Below are 18,415 nucleotides of genomic sequence, written 5' to 3' on the forward strand. Positions count from 1 at the left end.
ATCTTGTCATATTAACTCTTTATATCATAAATATATTCAGATTTTTGTATATATATTTTTATAAAAATGTTTTCTCAAAAATGCTTTGCATATTCACATAATTTTCAATTGTTGTTGCTATTTTGAGTGATCGTGACCTAAATAACAATTTACCGTATCTCTAAGAGTTGTAATTACTTTAGCTTGATCAGTGGAGCCTATGACAGCTGTGCCAGACACAATCATATTAGCACCAGCCTAAAAAGATAATGTAATCGATATATAATTAATTAACAAATTAGTTTCAGACAAGCTAACTTGAATCTTTTCTTAATGACATCATTTACATATTGAAATAATCTTTGATTATACCTTTGCACAGGCTTCAATTGTAGTTGGTCCAACCCCACCATCAACCTCAATATCTAATCCAGGATAATTCTCTCTTAACCATGCGACTTTCTGTAACATTGGTTCCATAAATTTCTGTCCACCAAAGCCAGGTTCTACAGTCATTATTAAGATCATATCGGCTAGATCGACATAATCTGTTATCACATCTACAGATGTTCCTGGTTTAAGTGCCACACCAACCTATTTTAAAATTAATATAGAATCCATTTAAAATATCTAAATTTTTAAATAATATTACCTTCATTCCTGCTTCCTTTACTTTTCTACAAATTAGAGGCACATCTTCTACTGGCTCGACATGGAATGTATATTGATCCACACTAGCATCAGCCATAGGCTCGATCCACTGTAATTATTCATTTACTTTTCTTTAATATAGATTTATTTATTTCATGTGTATTTCAAAATTTATTTGTAATTGTTATTATTTATTTTTTGTGAAATTTTTGAGAAAAATACTTGTGTTGATATCGTTAAAATTGCTCCAGTTTTACATACTTGCTCTGGATTAGATACCATCATATGTGTCTCAAAGAAGGCATCTTTTATTTTACCACGAAGACATTTTACAATAGGATGACCAAACGTAAGGTTAGGAACAAAGTGACCATCCATCACATCCAAGTGCAAGTAATCCGCGCCATTATCAAGTAACTTTTGCGATTCTTCATAAAGTTGTGCCAAGTCAGCGTTTAAAATCGACGGTCCGATTTTTGCGCTCAAACACTTCGCCATATCACTTTCTTAAAAATGAACAAATATTTAGAAATTGTTTGTGTACAATTATAATACATATATCCAGTGTGTGATTCTACACTAAGATAGATTGGGATGTATGAAGATATGTTTAAAATATGTAATAGATATTGCACGCGGCAAGTGATGACCTAACTTAACCTATGCCAGAGATCAGCTGGTCATATCTAATATCGGTTAGATTTTACTTCTGATTTCTGTCTAACGCGTGGAGTTCATCTGGAGGGATGAGTTAGGCAAGCGACTGTGTGATATGCAAAGTTTAGAACATTATTGTAAAATGCTTGGAGTTTTATTCTCATACATATTTGATATTTGAAACAATAGGTGCTTGAATTTTTATTTTACAATACACATAAAAAAGTTATGTTAAATAGCGGGTTATATCATCGTAATGGAATATATCTCTGTCAAAAAAGATTATGTTAGTGCATCACAAAAATCATCAAAAATTGGCTTATTTTTGATTGCAGTCACAGGTTCATTATTTTATATTATTAATTTTGTGCTGAATTTCATACGCATTACTATTTTGATGTTTATTTCTGCCTTATTAGGTGGAATTGCAACAGCGATTAGCGTCGTGTGTTTTCCATTTATAAGCCCTGCGTTTCGTAAGATATGTTTACCGTATGTACCAGCCACACATCAACAAATAAAAAATGTTATTCAAGCATTAAACGGTCGCTCTGGTTCCTTAATTGATCTTGGTAGTGGAGATGGACGAATTGTGAGTATGATAATATTTTGTAATCAGAAATAGTGAGAATGAAACATTTATCATTATAAATATAAAATATAATAAAATAAAGCATATAGAATAAGCTTTCCATTCTTAACATAATAAAAAAGATAATTCAAAAATAGGTTCTTGCAGCAGCAAAGCATGGTTTTAAGGCTCATGGTATTGAATTAAATACCTGGCTGGTGTGGTATTCAAAATTTAAAGCATTGATTAACGGTTTATCAAATGATACTGCATTTTTTAAGCAGGATTTATGGAAATATAATTTGAGAAAATATGATAATATTGTTATATTTGGTGTAGATCAAATGGTATGATTCTTTAATATTCGTTATGACTCTCTTTAGATGTTATGAAAATATATGTATATCAAACAGTCATAATATCTTTTACAGATGGAAGATATTGAAAAGAAATTTAATAATGAATTATACAAAGATTCCCTTGTGATTGCATGTAGATATCCTCTTCCTAATACACGTCCTGTTATTACAATTGGGCATGGAATTGACGCTGTTTGGGTTTACAAGATATGTTAGAGCTGAATTGAGGAATCACAAAGGTATATTCTCAAATATTCTTAAATAAATTACGAGAGGAAATGTAGAGATAATTGTTACATATTTAATGTTATATATTTACTATAGAAAACATATAGCATTAAAAATTTTAATCATAAAAAAAAGTAGATTTACATCTTTATCAAGTTGACATATGCGCGTTTCTCTTGAGTATTGAATAAATTATTCTCTATTATGACAAAATGGCTAATTTATGCATGTAATCTTAGGTATATTTTCTTATATTTAATACAATTCTCAATATTAATGAGATTTTTTCCAAATAATAAATTCAATACATAAATTGCATTTTGCATTTAATGCTTTTTTATCCATTGTGTTTTTTCTTAATATAATTGTAAAACACTATAGGATCTTATTTCTCTCTCACATAGCAAAGTATACTAGCAATAATTACTTATTTATGTAATTAATTTTAAGTATCATATAAACACTATTACATAGATTATGGGATTTTAATTATGATCAATGATTTGTAATGAAAAATTGAGCAATGAGATTGATAATTCCAATAACAGGTATACTTAAATGGATTAACAGGGAACACACAGTTAACTTTTTTTCTTTCTTTAAAATCGACAAATGCAGTAAATTCGGCAAAGTGAAAACGTAGATAAATCCGCTTAAAGCGCCGGTATATCTAACGATAGTTCCGATATAAGGCATAAAGGTCGCGAACAAAATACATATAGAAATCAATATGAGATTAATGACGAGCACTAAGCTCTTATTGGATACTCTTTTGCATATCGATGAGAGCAATTGCACACGCAGCATATATGCGAGCAAAGGATAGACGGTTACTAATTGGAAAAGTAGTACTATACGAGCACCTAATGTAAAGCCATCCCATTTTTGAAAATTATTCAATAGATTCTGTGGAACAAAGATGAGTTTCAATTTAGAAAGCATGTCAACACAATTTTTGTATTATATTAAATATCATTATTGTTTTTATAATATTGCATACTTACATCTTCTATGCATGACTTTGGCAGAGGGAAGCATATGAAAAACACTGCTCCAACGATGATATAAGTTAACGTAACGAGAATATATGCTATAGTTAAATCTCTTCCCTAAAAATAAAACCTGTCCTTCTATCTGATATGCATAAGAGTTCAATAAGTGAATTTAAATTAACTTACATTCTTGTTTTGATTACGATTATTTTTCATTATACTGATTATAATATTATGGATAAAGAACGACATTGCGAGCATTCCAGTGAGGGCTGGAAATGTGGGTCGTATTATCCAACTTGTTGCCCATTCGGTTTGGTCCATATTAATGCCCCATGATGTGGATTTTATCAGAATAAAGATAACCAAATATATAATTGATACCGTTCCTGAAAAAATTAAAATTTTATAATAATATATTAATGGACATTTCAATCACAAATCAGAATGGTATTTATAATCGTGTAACTTATTTCTATTGAATGAAGATATACATACTCTCTCTCTCTCTCTCTCTCTCTCTCTCAAATATATTAAATTAAAAAATGTAACTAATATATGCTATATATGCTCACCGAGGGAATTAAATTTTGTAAAAAATGTTGTACTGTTAAAATTCAGTAATGGAAATATCAATATAGCTAAAAACCCAGGAACAGTGTTGCGTAAATCCCACGCTGGTCCCAATGCATCAAATGTCTTCTCATATATTACAACAGTATTGTTATCCTGATTTTTTTTTGTCGGACATAAGACTGTAATAATTAAAGCAATAAGATCAATATTGTGTAAAAAAGTTTATTCTCAAATAATAAATTAAATTTTATATTTATGTTTTTACATTTACCTTCTGTATGCGAAATGTTCTCAGGTGCAGAATGTGTCGGCCAACTAGCTGCATTATCTGCAAAACGAACATACTTCATTACAGAATAATCCACAAGAATTTGCATTCTCGCGCATTATATTACAACGAGGATCCTTACCATAAATAAAATTCACGCTATTGTACAAGAAATTAGCCATCAATATCCAATAAGCTATAGTTGCGCCCAGCAGCACGGCAATACTAAATATTTTGGCAATATATTCCGCCCATTTGCCGAGGTATATTCTACTCAAGTCTACGACCTCTATATCTTCTCCTCCATCTTCGGAAATGCAAACGATCGATTCATAACATTATATCGGTAAGTTGATTTGTTGTTTCGTGGAGAAAGAGATCCTCTCTCTTACCGTGATACGCGTGTGCAATTATGAGACGGTAAGCTGTGTATAAGCATAAACCGCTCATCAGTAGATTGAGAATAATCCCAGGAAAAAATCCGGCCATCCCGATTCCCCATGGCATAGTCAATAACGACGATCCCAATATCGTATTCCATATTGAAAATCTAAAAGAAAAAGGATACAAAAATTAATATCTGAAAAATTAATTATCTGGATTATTATAATATTATCACAATATTAAATATTATTACAAACTTGTCATTGTATATAATTCATTTTCGAATAGAGATTTATTTTATCATAATTTTAATTCGAGAATTAATGATATAAGAAAATGTTTAATATCGCGAATCAGAGAACAAAAAGATCGCGAATTTGTCATAGAATCTCTAGTCTGATGATAGAAGCGTTAATGATTGAAACATTTATATTATCAGCTTTTATCAGTTATTTCCTCTTTGATATATATAATATGTATATTATGTTACTTTTATATACGCAAACATTTCTCCCAATAATTGATTATACTTTGCACTCGTTTGAACTCGTAAAGATATTCCTATCTCTTCGCAGTTAAGATTCGCGGTGAGCATTATAATTTGTATTATCATCAATATTTTTTGGGGGGTATTATCTTATAATACACGAATCTCATGACTTGAATCCTTTCATCGCGAATATATATGGACCAAGGATAGTGGGTATCTTTATATTGCTAAACTTAATTCATCATTGTGATCAGGGCAATTTCGCGAATGCGATTTTTTTACGACCGAGATAATCACGCTTTTTCAGAATATTGGTGAAGACGAACTTTGGCAATGCGACAACAATCGATTTCACAAACGTCACGTATCTTTTCTTCATTCTAATTTCATCTTTATTCCATGAATGAGTCAAATTCATCACTCGTAAAAATGACTTATCTTCATTTCGTGTATTGTAAAAACATACGACGCGAGCAATAATTAATAATAATAGATAATAATAAAAGTAGTGATTAATAATAATAATAATAAATAGAAAAAGTAATAATTATATAAGTAATACGAAAATAATCACGATTATACAGATTCAATCTAATACTTTTAATTTAGCGCTGTATAATTTTAATCTTTATTTTTAGAATAGATATATTGCAAAATGATATTTTCAAATTGAAGAAAAAAATTCAATTTAATTTTTTGACAAGATTTTAATCTCCGTCGCTTTTCATTGTCACCAACGAATGTAAGAATCCGTTTCCGAGATCTAATATATATATATCTCTCTCTCTCTCTCTTACAGAATTGTGCCGCTCTCGTTGCGCCTGCACAACGTGCCCGGCGAAACGGGAGCTCGGCGCTCGAGGTGCGGCGGATTGTCATTGTCGGTGTCGGCTAAGGGCATTCACCTTCGGCGGGGCGGTCGTCTGTTGCCCGGGCAACAGACAGAGCGGTAACCCCTTTGGGCGTCCTGTCGCGCCGCGTTCTAGACGTTCCGGGACGTCGCGCGGCGCGAGGCGCGCTTCGAAGCGCTGAGAAGAGGTACCTTCGTTCCCGCGTCTCGAAAACGAGCACCGCGTCTTTCCCTCGTGATAGAAGTCGATCGAAACAGAATACCCGAAATCCCGCGCCGATGCGCGTTTAAGTTTAAAGGATCGAGAGCGACGGCATCTCCGACGCTCGTTTTCCAGACGCGGGAACGAAAGAGACCGAGCGAGTGGATCGCAGTTCGCGAAAATCGGACGCCCTTATACGCGCGTGAGATTCGATGACAGAGGAGGATACGTGACGAGATCTCGAGATAGAAGATCTCGCAAGCGGGGACGACGTTACGTATAAATGGTGAGTTCTCTGGACGAGTCTCTGAAAATTCGCGAATAACGCAACTGTCACCAAGCCGTTATCGTTCATCGGCGTCTAGCGTGTGCACGATGACGTATTTAGGTTATATCAGTCACATGTAGCGGTTATATATAATACATATATATACATACACTATATATGTATATATGTGTGTGTGTGTGTGTGTGTGTTAGGTCGATTATGTCATGCGTGAATCTAGCATTTATCACACTCGAATTGATTAGACGTGAGATATTCGATTTTACGAGAGCTCATCAATTTGTTTATATTAATTGATACGCTTTCACGCGCAATAAAAAAAACAATTACGATATGATTACGATTAGCTTTTCGTTATTTTTACTATAAATAAAGTATAACCAATACGTTTTTTTTTTTTTGCTTTTGTTCTTATAGACAAAAGTAAAAAAAAAGAGATGCATTAGTTATATACATAACTATATATATATATATATATCATAGCAAAAATTAAAAAGAAGAGATACATTCTCGTTATATTTTTATCATTATGTTATGTTGTTTTCTAAATCTGCATTGTTTTTCAGCACATATATAATTAGCTATCAATTGCGCGAGTTAATTGTCGTTTTATACAACTATTCGTACATTATCTTAACGGTATTCTCTCCTTTTGGAATACAAGATTACTTGAACGCAATAATGTTTGTATAAACATATAGCTCTGTCATATATACAATTTCGCTCCCTTATGCACGGTATCGTTGGCGATGAAGAAGAAATTAATTTCCAAGATGCGCTGATGCAAGTTACAGGCCCATTGCCATCAGCCATCTATAGGAGATAAACGAGTGCGTCATTATGTAAAAAAGAAAAAAACCACGAGATACATCGCAGAATACGAACATGAAATATGATAAACAATATGAGATAAACATTCTAATTGACCACTGATAATACCTAACACTCGTATCGATCTCTTTCTATTTCTTTCTCTTCTTCGCGTGTACAGTGCATATTGTAAAATCAATAGATTTTATGACAAGGAAATGACTTTTAACTCGAGTGCAGGTGAACCGGAGACATTCCACGTGTGAAATTTATATAAGAAAGATTCCAGAGTTGATATAAATGTTAAAAATATTTATTATTGAAAAAGTTATTATTACGATCTGCGTCGAATATTAATACAGAAATATATTAAAACGGGTGTTTTATCGATAATAAAAATAATAGAACAATTAAAAGATATATCCTATTAAATAATATAAAGTTTGACATTTCGAAATACATTTATTTACACAGATGATAGATAAATCATGTATATAATATCCTCTATCTATTGAATTTGAGACTCCGGAACTTGTGTAACGAAAGCATATCGCTTGGTGATTCAATCGATTTTAAGAAACGCTCGATTATCACACAACATGATCATCGTTGTATAAATACAATATATAGTGACGCCTGTCTAGAAATGTCTCCGATACCCGATACCTCGTGCGCATAGAGACGATTCCGTATCTCAAAATACTCACATGGTGACCAATGAACTTTGCTTCGGCTTGAGGTCCTTGTACGAGGTATGCACCATGTCTGGTTGAAATTGCGATCCACGTGTAAAGTCTATTCGATACGCTTTTTTCGGATCGACATTTTCGTTTGTTAATACCTGTAAAAAAAGAACGCACACGTGTGTAAGAGATCGAGGATGCTGCATTTATTTCTGGATCCGCGCGCTCTTTTATCGAGATTTTCATCAGTATATATATTGTTATTTTATATATATATAATTTTTTTTTTTTTTTTTTTAAATAAATATATCGTTATTTTATTTTTACTGTTATGTTATTCTTTTTACCAGGTCGATGTTATACGGCTCATAATTCTTCTCGTGGACGAGATTCACGATGCAAGGCGAGTGCGCCGCTGCCGAAAGATATAACTCGTTCCGCGTTAGGCGGGGCGGCCTTTTTGGTACAGCTGTTAGGGTTGTGCTATAACTGGCGGCGTCGATGCTCCCATATCTAGGCAACATAACGAAGATGCGTCAACACAAGTCACGCGTATGTATCTCCTATAAATAATATAAATATAATATTTATATGTCTCAAAATAAGAAGGAGAAAAAGGGAAAGATTTCGTACTTGAAAGAACAGCCAGCGGGACTAGGATCTAAGTCGCTTGTATCCAAGTCATCGGATATCGTCGATAGTTCTAGACTCGTGCGAGATTCCGAGGAGAGGAACGGTGTGCTTTCGGATCCGCTGTCTCGTGGAGAGGTATCGCTACCACCTCGGTAAATGCGAGACTTGTACATAATACGTTCTTGACGATTAAAGCCTCTGTAATGAAAGAGAATTTAAACCTTCGTTTACGTTACGATACAATTTTTTTTTTTTAAGCAATTTATAAAATAAGTACACTTACTATGCAATTAAACGACGCGCGTCATTTTATATCGTGTTAATTCATTACGAGATTTGTGTTATATATGTTGTCATTTTTTAAATAAAAATATCAAATATACCGTTTATATCGTTTACAAGATGCGAGCGAAGATAGCGGATTCAATTATTATATAATTATTACTTGTCATAGCACATGTACGGTTTTATCGAAACGATAAATGTATCTTTCTTTTTTTAGTTCAGATTACAGTCGATGATTAAAGAGGATCCAGAAACTACACGAAAAGTTATCGTAAACTTAACGGAACGATATTCGATGAACCTTCCGCGACTCTGTATGAGTCGTAGCGTAAATTGAAAAATTCTCAACTCACTCTATCTATCTATATCTCTCTCTCTTTTCCTAATATACAATCAACCCGATTGATTTCTTCTCATTCCGAATAAAAATGACCGACAATATCATCGGGCTTAAAACTATTCCCTGATAACGGATACTATTGTTCCTGCGCGAACGCGGCCGATTGGAAAACTGGGTTTTGGAGCAAGTTGATCTCTGTTTTATAAACTCGTGAACTTTATATCAGCCATCCTTGACTTAACACTCTCCTTCCACCCGTTTTTCAACGGCCGCCAGCGCGCGCGCGTGTCGCTAAAAACGATGACCGCCGGTGTTGATCACAAAATGATCGTAATGTTTACGATGATTTTTGTTTCCTTTTCTCTTTCGATATCGATGCTCTTTTAAAATAAGAAAAGCTCGCTGTAATATAATAATCATCATAAACGCGATTTTAATTGCGATTGTACGATTTTCTTTCTTATCGTTCCGCGACAAACTCGGATCTACCCATCTAATCGTGGCTTTAACCCTTTGGGCAAAAAACTCTCATTGACGTGCGCTACCGCTATTTTGTGTGAGGTTTTATTTTTTAATTTTTGTTCTAGGTAGAATTGTACAAATAGATAAACGACCTTTAATCTATCTCGCTAAGTTAATCCGAATTGTCGACGCCACTTGGCCTAACTGTTTACTTCGTTACTTTCTTGTACGCGACTTATGCTATATAATTTGCAAAGAATTATATCCATTTCGAATGATGTGATATTTAAAACAATACGAACTGTTAAACACATACTATAAAGTACACTTGTCGTAGATTAGCGATACAAGCTACGAGTTTTACTGAGAAATCCTCTTCAGTTAAACGTAGGCAACTAACTGAATGAAACTTTTCACATATAGCCATACGTACAATTTCTTCTCCAATAGTCACTAATCTTGCATCAATGAGTGATTAACAAATAATAAATACTCCTTTAATGAAATCTTATGATAAAGGTGCTTAAATATTATAAAAGAACTGTTTATAAATACTTTACAGAGTATCTAACGAATCATATTGACTCATTGCTTGAATTTTTCTAAGAAAAAAAGTTAAAATTGTCTCTTGTGTTGTCATCTTTATGTTTACTTATTTTCAATTAATTGATAATTATGTTTTCCTATATATAAGATTTCTAATATTCCGGCATTCCCCGGAAAAGCAAAGCCTTTATGAAAGAAATTTTTAGTTGTGTTAATGATTACAAGTACACACATTGAACAGCATTCGCAAAATATACAGTTTCTTTTTTTTTTCGAATGCTATTTTTTGCAGAAGTTAATAGCTGCGATATTTGCTTTTTATTATTTCCACTTAAACTTAAAACATCGAACTTGCGACCCTATTCATTTATCTCTCAACGATGTGTTATATATATACATATATATACAATGCCTGAGAAATCCTGTACATTTATTATCTTAATTTGAAGCAATATACCGTGACGTCAAACTCGTGGATTAAACACGTGATTTGTCCAGTTTAAGTTTATAGTTCTAAATAACGAATTATCATGTTAATGTTTTTTTTTTACTTTTTTTTTTACTTTTATCGTTTATCGAAAATGATAAAAGCACGAATCCCAAAAGATTATATTCACGATATATTTACGAATTAGAAAAATCGCGATATATATCTATCTCTATCTCTAGCTCTTTTTTCGGTGTTATTAATTTACACATAATGTATTTATAAATCTGTTATCTATGTACGCACATGTGATTACGAATATTGTTTATTCACAATCGTTCTTCCTATTTATTCGTTTGATAGCTGAAAAATATTAAAATATATTATTTTGTGAAAATTGTTACTACGATCGAAAATGATCAAATTGAAATTGTAAAAATTAACAATAAAACAAACTAAAATGTATTAATATTCTTCACTTCTCATGAGATATAGATATCTTCTTTCAATTATTATAGAACTTCTTGATATCTTAATCGTTATTAAAGTTTAAAGATAATTTGATTGTTCATAGCATATGTTAGTATTTATTCAGCATCTTGGATACAAATATAACAATTATAAAATTGTTATAGGAAGTTTTACATTTATATGGAAATATAAGACAATCTTTATTTTTTTACTTAGCAAAATTAAGAATCTATTTTAACATAAAAAATTGAAATAAATACGGCTTTTACCGAACGGCTTTTCTGATTATCATTTTCTTCGAATGAAGCAGCATGTTTGCTTACCTTACAAATATTTTTCCATAAATCTTCCCGAAAACGAAGGTTATATGTGTTGCCATCGACTTTTGATATTAAATATGAAGTTTTAAATCCGTTCGGTCAGAAATTAGTAAAGACAACTCGTTTATTTATACAAGCGAATTAAAAATTGTGCTTATATAATCGGGAGTCACACTGTATATCACCAAGAAAATTTTATATTTTCCGGCTTAACTGATAAGTCTTACATCTGTTCTCCTCTATCTATATATGTAAATATATTCTCTTTCTTATCTTTTCTCTTTTTCTTTTTTCACAATACACTTTTGAGCGTACACTTTTTAATTTTAGAAAGAATCGCGGGACAATCGCAAAAATATTCGGATAAATTTCTTCCAATTAAATTAATTTCCTTTTCTTTTCTTTTTCCGTCAATTGTATATACATATATTATAAGAGCATGTTATACATACACACGGTAGATCCCCTGATCTATCTATGCGGTTTCGACGCTTCGACCATGCGTACACGTGCGCGACAGCTGGCGCGCGCGATCTTGCAAGATGGCGGCGACCGGGCACCCGTGCCCTTGCGTGTCATTGACAGACAAAGTTCAGTCTGCCGACAGTTGTTGAGCGGCTATTGCGAGAGTATGATCTCTCCCTTTGGTTCGCACATTCGATTACGACACGTTCCCTTCTAGTTTCATCTAATTACGTTTTTTTTTGCACCTCTTTCCGTTTGCAGCGCGTTTGCAGAACATGTCCGTGACGACGACGCCGGTGACAAGTCTGACGGTGAACACCAGGGTGTACGAAGGCCAAAAACCGGGCACTTCGGGTTTGCGGAAAGCCGTCAAGGTTTTTCAGCAGGAACACTACACGGAGAACTTCGTCCAGGCGATATTGCAGGCCCTAGGTGATCAGCTGATCGGCTGCACTCTCGTCGTTGGCGGTGATGGACGATTTTATGGCAAGGAAGCAGTGGCAAAGATCATCCGACTCGCCGCGGCAAACGGGGTAAGATCGATCGACCGTTTCGAATCTTTTGCGAAAATTTCATGAGAAGTCCACGAATGCTATGCACGCGGATTGAATTACTGCAAGGCAATTGTGGCAATATTGCAAGATTGTAAGAGATAAAGAAATATTGATGCAAGCAACTGTCACTGAACAATTATAGTAAGCTTGATATTTGATACAAATAATCATGTTTATACATAGCATGCAATGTGTCTTAACTTTATCAGGATTCTGCTAATTTTTATAATACATATTATATTATTTAATTATTTGACATTGTGGCAATTTTATTCGATAAAATAATACAATTGAGGTAAAAAAATTTTATAAGATCATAAGATAAGATTTTATATCATCTAGAGATATTTATAGATTTAGAAAGAAATTACAGTATAGAAACTAAATAGATTATACAATAAAACTATTTATTTTTTTATAGGTAAGAAAATTGATTGTCGGTCAAAATGGCATTCTTTCAACACCAGCGGTATCAACTATAATACGAAAGTATAAGACACAAGGCGGAATTGTCCTAACCGCATCGCACAATCCTGGTGGTCCTGATGCCGATTTTGGTATTAAATTTAATTGCGATAATGGTGGTCCTGCTCCAGACAACATAACGAATAAAATCTACGAGATTACTGAAACACTCCAATGTTATAAAATTATTCCTGATATTAGCATAGATATTGATAAAATGCAGAATATTTCTATCGAGGTGGATGGTAGACCATTCACTATCGATGTAATTGATTCTGTGAATGATTATGTGGAACTTATGAAAGAAATTTTTGACTTTGCAAGCATTAAGAAATTATTGCAAGGCAGTGTGGATAAGCCAGCATTTAAAGTTCTCATCAATTCGATGAATGGAGGTTAGGCTATTACATAATTTATATGTTATTTTTCTTTGCTTTTATAGAGAATTCTTTCAGATCTTATAAGCAGAGATATTATAATAAACTTTTATTGATTTTCAGTTACGGGACCGTATGTAAAAAGAATATTTAGTAGTGAATTAGGCGTTGATGACACAAGTTTAGTAAATATAAAGCCGTTAGAAGATTTTGGTGGTTTACATCCCGATCCAAATTTAACTTATGCCAAAGATTTAGTGAATGCTATAAAAGAAGAACCATATGACTTTGGTGCCGCTTTTGATGGAGATGGAGATAGAAATATGGTGAGTAAAATCAATGAGAAACAGTTTAAAAACTCTAAAATCTTCATAGTTAGATTGTTTTAACAAATTTTGTTTTACTTACAGATTTTGGGCAAGAAAGCTTTTTTTGTTACTCCTTCTGATTCCTTAGCAGTATTAGCTGCTAATCTAAAATTAATTCCATATTTCCAAAAAACTGGCATTAAAGGATATGCTAGATCTATGCCAACGGCTGCAGCCGTCGATAGAGTTGCCACTAAGAACGGAATGAAATTCTTCGAAGTTCCCACTGGATGGAAATACTTCGGTACGCGGGATTTTTACTTTGCATTTTAAAAATCTGTAAGTTACATCTTATACATAATTTCTCTAAACTTTAGGAAATTTGATGGATATCGGGGATCTATCGTTATGTGGGGAAGAAAGCTTTGGTACCGGTTCCAATCATATTCGCGAGAAAGATGGAATATGGGCATGTCTGGCATGGCTCAATGTGATCGCAGGACTTGAGAAATCTGTAGAGAATATTTTATTGGATCACTGGAAAGTTTATGGAAGAAACTTCTTCACTAGGTATATAATGATCTCTTTACTATCCCCATAAATATATTTAAATATTCCTTAACTCTCTTAGCAATCCTCTATTACTTTTACAAATTTCTGATCTTATTATCGGTTTTAGATATGATTATGAAAATTGTGACTCTGCGAGTGCGGATAAAATGATGCAGAGCATTGAAACGCTGATTCAGAAACCAGAATTTATTGGCAGAAAGCTGCAGCACGAAGGTAAAGAATATGTTGTTAAGCAAGCAGATAATTATTCCTATGTGGATCCTGTTGATGGTAGCAAAGCTACAAAACAGGTAAGTGTTCTACAATTATATTTATTATGATGCTTTCATATTTTCAAGCTATAATTACATCGTTTCATACAATTAGGGTTTACGGATATTATTCGAGGATGGTTCTCGCATTATATTCCGCTTATCCGGAACGGGAAGTTCAGGTGCTACTGTCCGTATGTATATCGATAGTTATGAAAATGATCCAGCTACTTTCGAGAAAGACGCACAATTGGTGTTAAAACCTTTAATTAATATCGCATTAGAATTAAGCAAACTTCGTCAATACACTTGCCGTGATGCACCGACTGTGATTACATAAAACATTTTGTTTTCGTTTTTTCATCACGCGACATTGTTTCTCATATAAAACCTGTTTAGAGGAATTTATAAAATGGGAAGGTAAGATTTCACATCGGTATAAATTCATTTGGGTTATAGAGATTCGATCGATTTCATTATCGTCTGAATCGCGAAGCAATAGCAGAAAATAATCGTTGCTGGCGCCAATGAACGAATTTTCCATTTTTATAAATTGTTACCGGGAGTTTACGATTCCATCCACATAATATATATCATGCGTATTGGACAAATTATTCAATATGCATATCTATGAGTAGCAACTGAAACAAATGTTTCAAAATTATATAATATTAGATATTTGCTGTAGATGTTGTTGTGCTTGAAACTTTATATTTCAAGTCAATCGTGAGAGGATGCAACTTAAACTTATTTAGATCTTACTTAAATATTTATGTGCGCAAGAGAAACATTGATATCGTCCCTTAAGCATCAAGAGATGACTCTATAATCATCTTGAATTCTTTGGTAGGAATTTGAGTAACATAACTTATACGTATTGTTCATATATTCATATGAGTTAATAAACATTAATTGCCCTCTTTTATTGTAATTATAAACTAGATGTGTCTGGTATGTGTAGATATTCTACATGTGCTAGAAAACTTCTTTGGAAATATTTCGTGACATAATATTATGTTACAAAATGAAATTGTTGATATGCAATAATACTTATCTATTTGTTATGCTACAATATATTGATTTAAAAAAATGCAATTTGCTATGCCCTATACATAAAGAATGCATTCTTCGAAAAAAATTGAGCGCGAAAAACATTCTGTATCTATTAAAAATCATGTGATTGTACGTAGTCCGGCCGTAATATGTGCACACCTTTTACTATTTATTAATAATTGACATTAAAGCCACGAAAAACTTTCAATATATTATATTCCGCAGCCATAATTATATATTACAATAATGAATATCATCACGTGCATTCTGGTATGTAAAAATATAATTTGTAAAAATCACGATTGAATGAACAAAATGGATATATTGTCAATCTTCCAAAGTTTATGTCTATCCACGATTCACATCTGATATTCTTGCTATAGTATAATTTTCATTTGTTTTTTCATCCATAATTTTACAGTGAAAATACTATCTAATGTTTAATTTGTGATGCTCTAGATAAGCCATTAATTTAATATGCAATACCATTAAATTTTTAACACGATCGGATTAATGTATAATATGTGGAAGTATTTTTTCTTTACTTTTTTCTACTTTCATTAACTGTACAGTGTATAAAGGATGTAGAGACTGAAGTTTCACATCAGATAGCATAATATTGGAGGATTAACAAAAGCGTAAATTCAATATTGTCTTTAAGGACCAGTCTTTCCACATTTATTAACACTGATCTTATCACTCTGACTATATTATAGCCAGTGTTACGATCTAGGCAGAGACATATGAGAGATTTATTTTTCAAATGAATATGTCTTTTCCAAAGATGGAATGATTGGTCCTGCAAGTTGAAAATATAGAGTAATCAATAATAATAAGCAACTTTAATTTTATTATATGCTTTCTATGAGATAAATATTTTATTGAGTTAAATTAAGTGATCTTTTATAAACAAAGAAAAAATTATGTCATTGCAATCCATAATGAATAATAACACTATTTTGAAATTCTGATACAGTACAGAATCTTTTTGGTATCAAATATGTGAAAGTTACATTTGTGTCTATAGATTTATTTATATGGATAAATTTTTATATTTAAATTGGAGCAGGGAAAGGTGTAAGAGAATTTTTTTACACTCTTCTTGTACAGTAGCATATGTAAAACAGCCTATGTAAAAATTATACACTATTTATTGCAATACAAAGCATAATATGGAAAGCATATTAAAACTAAAGCATCAAAGTTTTTGTAGATAGTACAACTGTAAAAAATTTTCTTTTTTATCAAGGCAGTCATCCATTTATCTGTTTTAAAATTCTCACATTAATATTTTTGCATAACAAGTTGGTCATTTTATTGTGAGATTCATAATTTATTTTTACTGCTATAGACATCTATGCATATAGTTTTTTTCCAAATTCTTTTCTATTTATTCCCTTGTTACATTCACTTTGCCATAATCGCATTGTGTAATCTTTCTATAAAAGTACATACTTTGTTACTTTAGCTTCTTTTGAAATTATATACAGGTTGATTCTGACATTCAAATGTCGAAAGAAGCATGGATACTTAAATTGATGAATTCTCCAAAACCTGAGAAATAGCCAGAAGAATCTTTGTCATAATTTCTCAGAATTTGGGTGACCCCAAATATAGCAATGTAGATTGCAAATTCGTATTTAGCGGGATACTCAGCGTCTTGTATAATCTCCAAATGTAGAGTATCTCTCTATATGAAATGTGAAACAATTATCACGGAAATTGTTTGCATGTTATTAAATTTATGTTTGTTTCTCAGAACCATGTATGTGGACAACACAATTCACTGAGTATCTCGTTAAGATTAATCGATAGAATAGAATACGTTTACGAACTTGTGTATAAAGAACAGTAAGATGACCAGAGAAAAGTATAAATTTCTTCTGAGAAGGGAGCGAAATCGCGCGAATAGCCAGAGAAAAAGTTGGTGCGAAATTTTAAATGTAATAACAATGTATCCACGTAAGAAGAAATGAACAATAGATAGTAATACGAAACACGTTCGATAGATACGAGAGATACACATTATTATTGTATCCCTCGCGACTTTAATGAATGTCTCGGTTTATCTTACATAATTATTAACAGTCGCGCAAATGTATTATATTACTAGTTTCTTTCCATATTTCTTTTCACTTCGTCTTTGCTTCTTTCTTTTGTACGATATTTCACTACGGGCTATCTGAAATATCACGTAGACGTCATGTTTATTGCGGATCACTTCTAACGAAAACGCGTGATCATGATTCATGTTTCATTTTGAATGAATTGGTAAACATTTCACGAGGTGTGTGTGCGGCGAATATATGCTGCGAAAAATTATATATATAAAATCGGAGAAAAAAAAGAGAAAAGGAAACAATAACGTAAATGATTTTTTCGTTCTTTCTAATAAATGCAGTGTTACGGAGAGATTTCGCAAGGCATTTATGTAAATAGTTGATGATGGTAGAGGAGGAGAAGGAGAAGGAGATACTTAGGGACCTGAGCCGACACACGTCCCCGTTTGATCTGTTAATTACGTCCTAGAGAAGTGGATACTCTGTGTACTCTGTAGAACGTAATGAAGATTATTTAACGCGGCGGCGATGTCACAGAGACCAGCACAGAGACTGCCGATTATTATAAAGATATTAACATGTAACATTTGTATCATAATATCATAATAAATACTAATTATATCATTATAAGTATATGAATGAGTGGCTGCTCGGAATGCACGTGGTATGATTCATTATGCTGTATCGTCATTTTTTCTTTGTCACTGTGCGCTACATTTTGTAATTTTTTATGACGATAATTTTAATATTCATGTAAATCAACATCTTGTCTCTTATCAATTCATCGAATCTTTTTGTCAGCGAATTGTATAAAAAATATATTGCTTTACTTATTGTGT

At 32.5% G+C, this 18,415-nt stretch overlaps 4 protein-coding genes across 11 annotated transcripts; 2 read left to right on the top strand and 2 right to left on the bottom strand.

The window, feature by feature from the left end:
* Positions 1–17: 17 nt before the first annotated feature.
* Rpe (ribulose-phosphate 3-epimerase) lies at positions 18–1,452 on the bottom strand. The gene is made up of 4 exons (XM_070298462.1): positions 892–1,452; positions 632–739; positions 352–573; positions 18–237 (listed from the first exon to the last, which is right to left on the bottom strand). Exons 1-4 carry the CDS (start codon positions 1,126–1,128, stop codon positions 118–120), a joined length of 687 nt encoding a protein of 228 aa, XP_070154563.1. The 5' UTR covers positions 1,129–1,452; the 3' UTR covers positions 18–117.
* Positions 1,453–1,543: 91 nt separating this feature from the next.
* On the top strand, positions 1,544–4,220 carry LOC138934568 (ATP synthase subunit C lysine N-methyltransferase). 2 transcript variants are annotated; one of them, XM_070298468.1, is made up of 5 exons: positions 1,544–1,628; positions 1,707–1,879; positions 2,017–2,205; positions 2,290–2,456; positions 2,994–4,220. In XM_070298468.1, the coding sequence occupies exons 1-4, from the start codon at positions 1,544–1,546 to the stop codon at positions 2,431–2,433; spliced, it is 591 nt and encodes a 196-aa protein (XP_070154569.1). In that variant the 3' UTR covers positions 2,434–2,456; positions 2,994–4,220. The 2 variants fall into 2 exon arrangements, with proteins under 2 accessions (XP_070154569.1, XP_070154568.1); XM_070298467.1 differs by having other exon boundaries at positions 2,290–4,220.
* On the bottom strand, positions 2,515–12,321 carry LOC138934560 (neutral amino acid transporter 9). Of its 4 annotated transcripts, none has more exons than XM_070298447.1 (11): positions 9,258–9,457; positions 8,620–8,817; positions 8,334–8,499; positions 8,011–8,144; positions 4,674–4,831; positions 4,424–4,588; positions 4,285–4,341; positions 4,013–4,192; positions 3,624–3,826; positions 3,450–3,554; positions 2,518–3,351 (listed from the first exon to the last, which is right to left on the bottom strand). In XM_070298447.1, the coding sequence occupies exons 2-11, from the start codon at positions 8,790–8,792 to the stop codon at positions 2,941–2,943; spliced, it is 1,752 nt and encodes a 583-aa protein (XP_070154548.1). In that variant the 5' UTR covers positions 8,793–8,817; positions 9,258–9,457; the 3' UTR covers positions 2,518–2,940. The 4 variants fall into 4 exon arrangements, with proteins under 4 accessions (XP_070154550.1, XP_070154549.1, XP_070154548.1 ...); XM_070298446.1 differs by having other exon boundaries at positions 2,519–3,351; positions 8,903–9,457; XM_070298449.1 differs by lacking the exons at positions 8,620–8,817; positions 9,258–9,457 and adding an exon at positions 12,197–12,321 and having other exon boundaries at positions 2,515–3,351; positions 8,334–8,538.
* On the top strand, positions 4,306–17,849 carry Pgm1 (phosphoglucose mutase 1). Of its 4 annotated transcripts, none has more exons than XM_070298443.1 (9): positions 4,306–4,627; positions 8,337–8,538; positions 12,197–12,468; positions 12,911–13,349; positions 13,455–13,657; positions 13,742–13,943; positions 14,017–14,209; positions 14,319–14,502; positions 14,579–17,849. In XM_070298443.1, exons 3-9 carry the CDS (start codon positions 12,211–12,213, stop codon positions 14,801–14,803), a joined length of 1,704 nt encoding a protein of 567 aa, XP_070154544.1. In that variant the 5' UTR covers positions 4,306–4,627; positions 8,337–8,538; positions 12,197–12,210; the 3' UTR covers positions 14,804–17,849. The 4 variants fall into 4 exon arrangements, with proteins under 4 accessions (XP_070154544.1, XP_070154545.1, XP_070154542.1 ...); XM_070298444.1 differs by lacking the exon at positions 4,306–4,627 and adding an exon at positions 6,092–6,493; XM_070298441.1 differs by lacking the exons at positions 4,306–4,627; positions 8,337–8,538 and adding an exon at positions 11,955–12,117.
* Positions 17,850–18,415: the final 566 nt, after the last annotated feature.

Source organism: Polyergus mexicanus, unplaced genomic scaffold (assembly GCF_030449975.1).
Source record: "Polyergus mexicanus isolate NDT 795.1 unplaced genomic scaffold, iyPolMexi1.0 SCAF_7, whole genome shotgun sequence".
Taxonomy (NCBI): Eukaryota; Metazoa; Arthropoda; class Insecta; order Hymenoptera; family Formicidae; genus Polyergus; species Polyergus mexicanus.

Coding starts and splice junctions, on each gene's coding strand:
- Rpe (XM_070298462.1), bottom strand. CDS start 1,128: ATGGCGAAGTGTTTGAGCGCAAAAATCGGACCGTCGATTTTAAACGCT. Junction 574..631: donor TAAAGGAAGCAGGAATGAAG/GTAATATTATTT, acceptor ATTTTAAAATAG/GTTGGTGTGGCACTTAAACC. Junction 238..351: donor CAATTGAAGCCTGTGCAAAG/GTATAATCAAAG, acceptor TTATCTTTTTAG/GCTGGTGCTAATATGATTGT.
- LOC138934568 (XM_070298467.1), top strand. CDS start 1,544: ATGGAATATATCTCTGTCAAAAAAGATTATGTTAGTGCATCACAAAAA. Junction 1,629..1,706: donor ATTTTTGATTGCAGTCACAG/GTTCATTATTTT, acceptor CTGCCTTATTAG/GTGGAATTGCAACAGCGATT. Junction 1,880..2,016: donor GTAGTGGAGATGGACGAATT/GTGAGTATGATA, acceptor ATTCAAAAATAG/GTTCTTGCAGCAGCAAAGCA.
- LOC138934560 (XM_070298447.1), bottom strand. CDS start 8,792: ATGTACAAGTCTCGCATTTACCGAGGTGGTAGCGATACCTCTCCACGA. Junction 4,832..8,010: donor CAAAGTTCATTGGTCACCAT/GTGAGTATTTTG, acceptor TTTTTCTTTTAG/ATTTTCAATATGGAATACGA. Junction 3,555..3,623: donor ATCGTAATCAAAACAAGAAT/GTAAGTTAATTT, acceptor TTTTATTTTTAG/GGAAGAGATTTAACTATAGC.
- Pgm1 (XM_070298441.1), top strand. CDS start 11,970: ATGCGTACACGTGCGCGACAGCTGGCGCGCGCGATCTTGCAAGATGGC. Junction 12,118..12,196: donor GAGTATGATCTCTCCCTTTG/GTTCGCACATTC, acceptor TTCCGTTTGCAG/CGCGTTTGCAGAACATGTCC. Junction 13,658..13,741: donor GAGATGGAGATAGAAATATG/GTGAGTAAAATC, acceptor TTTTACTTACAG/ATTTTGGGCAAGAAAGCTTT.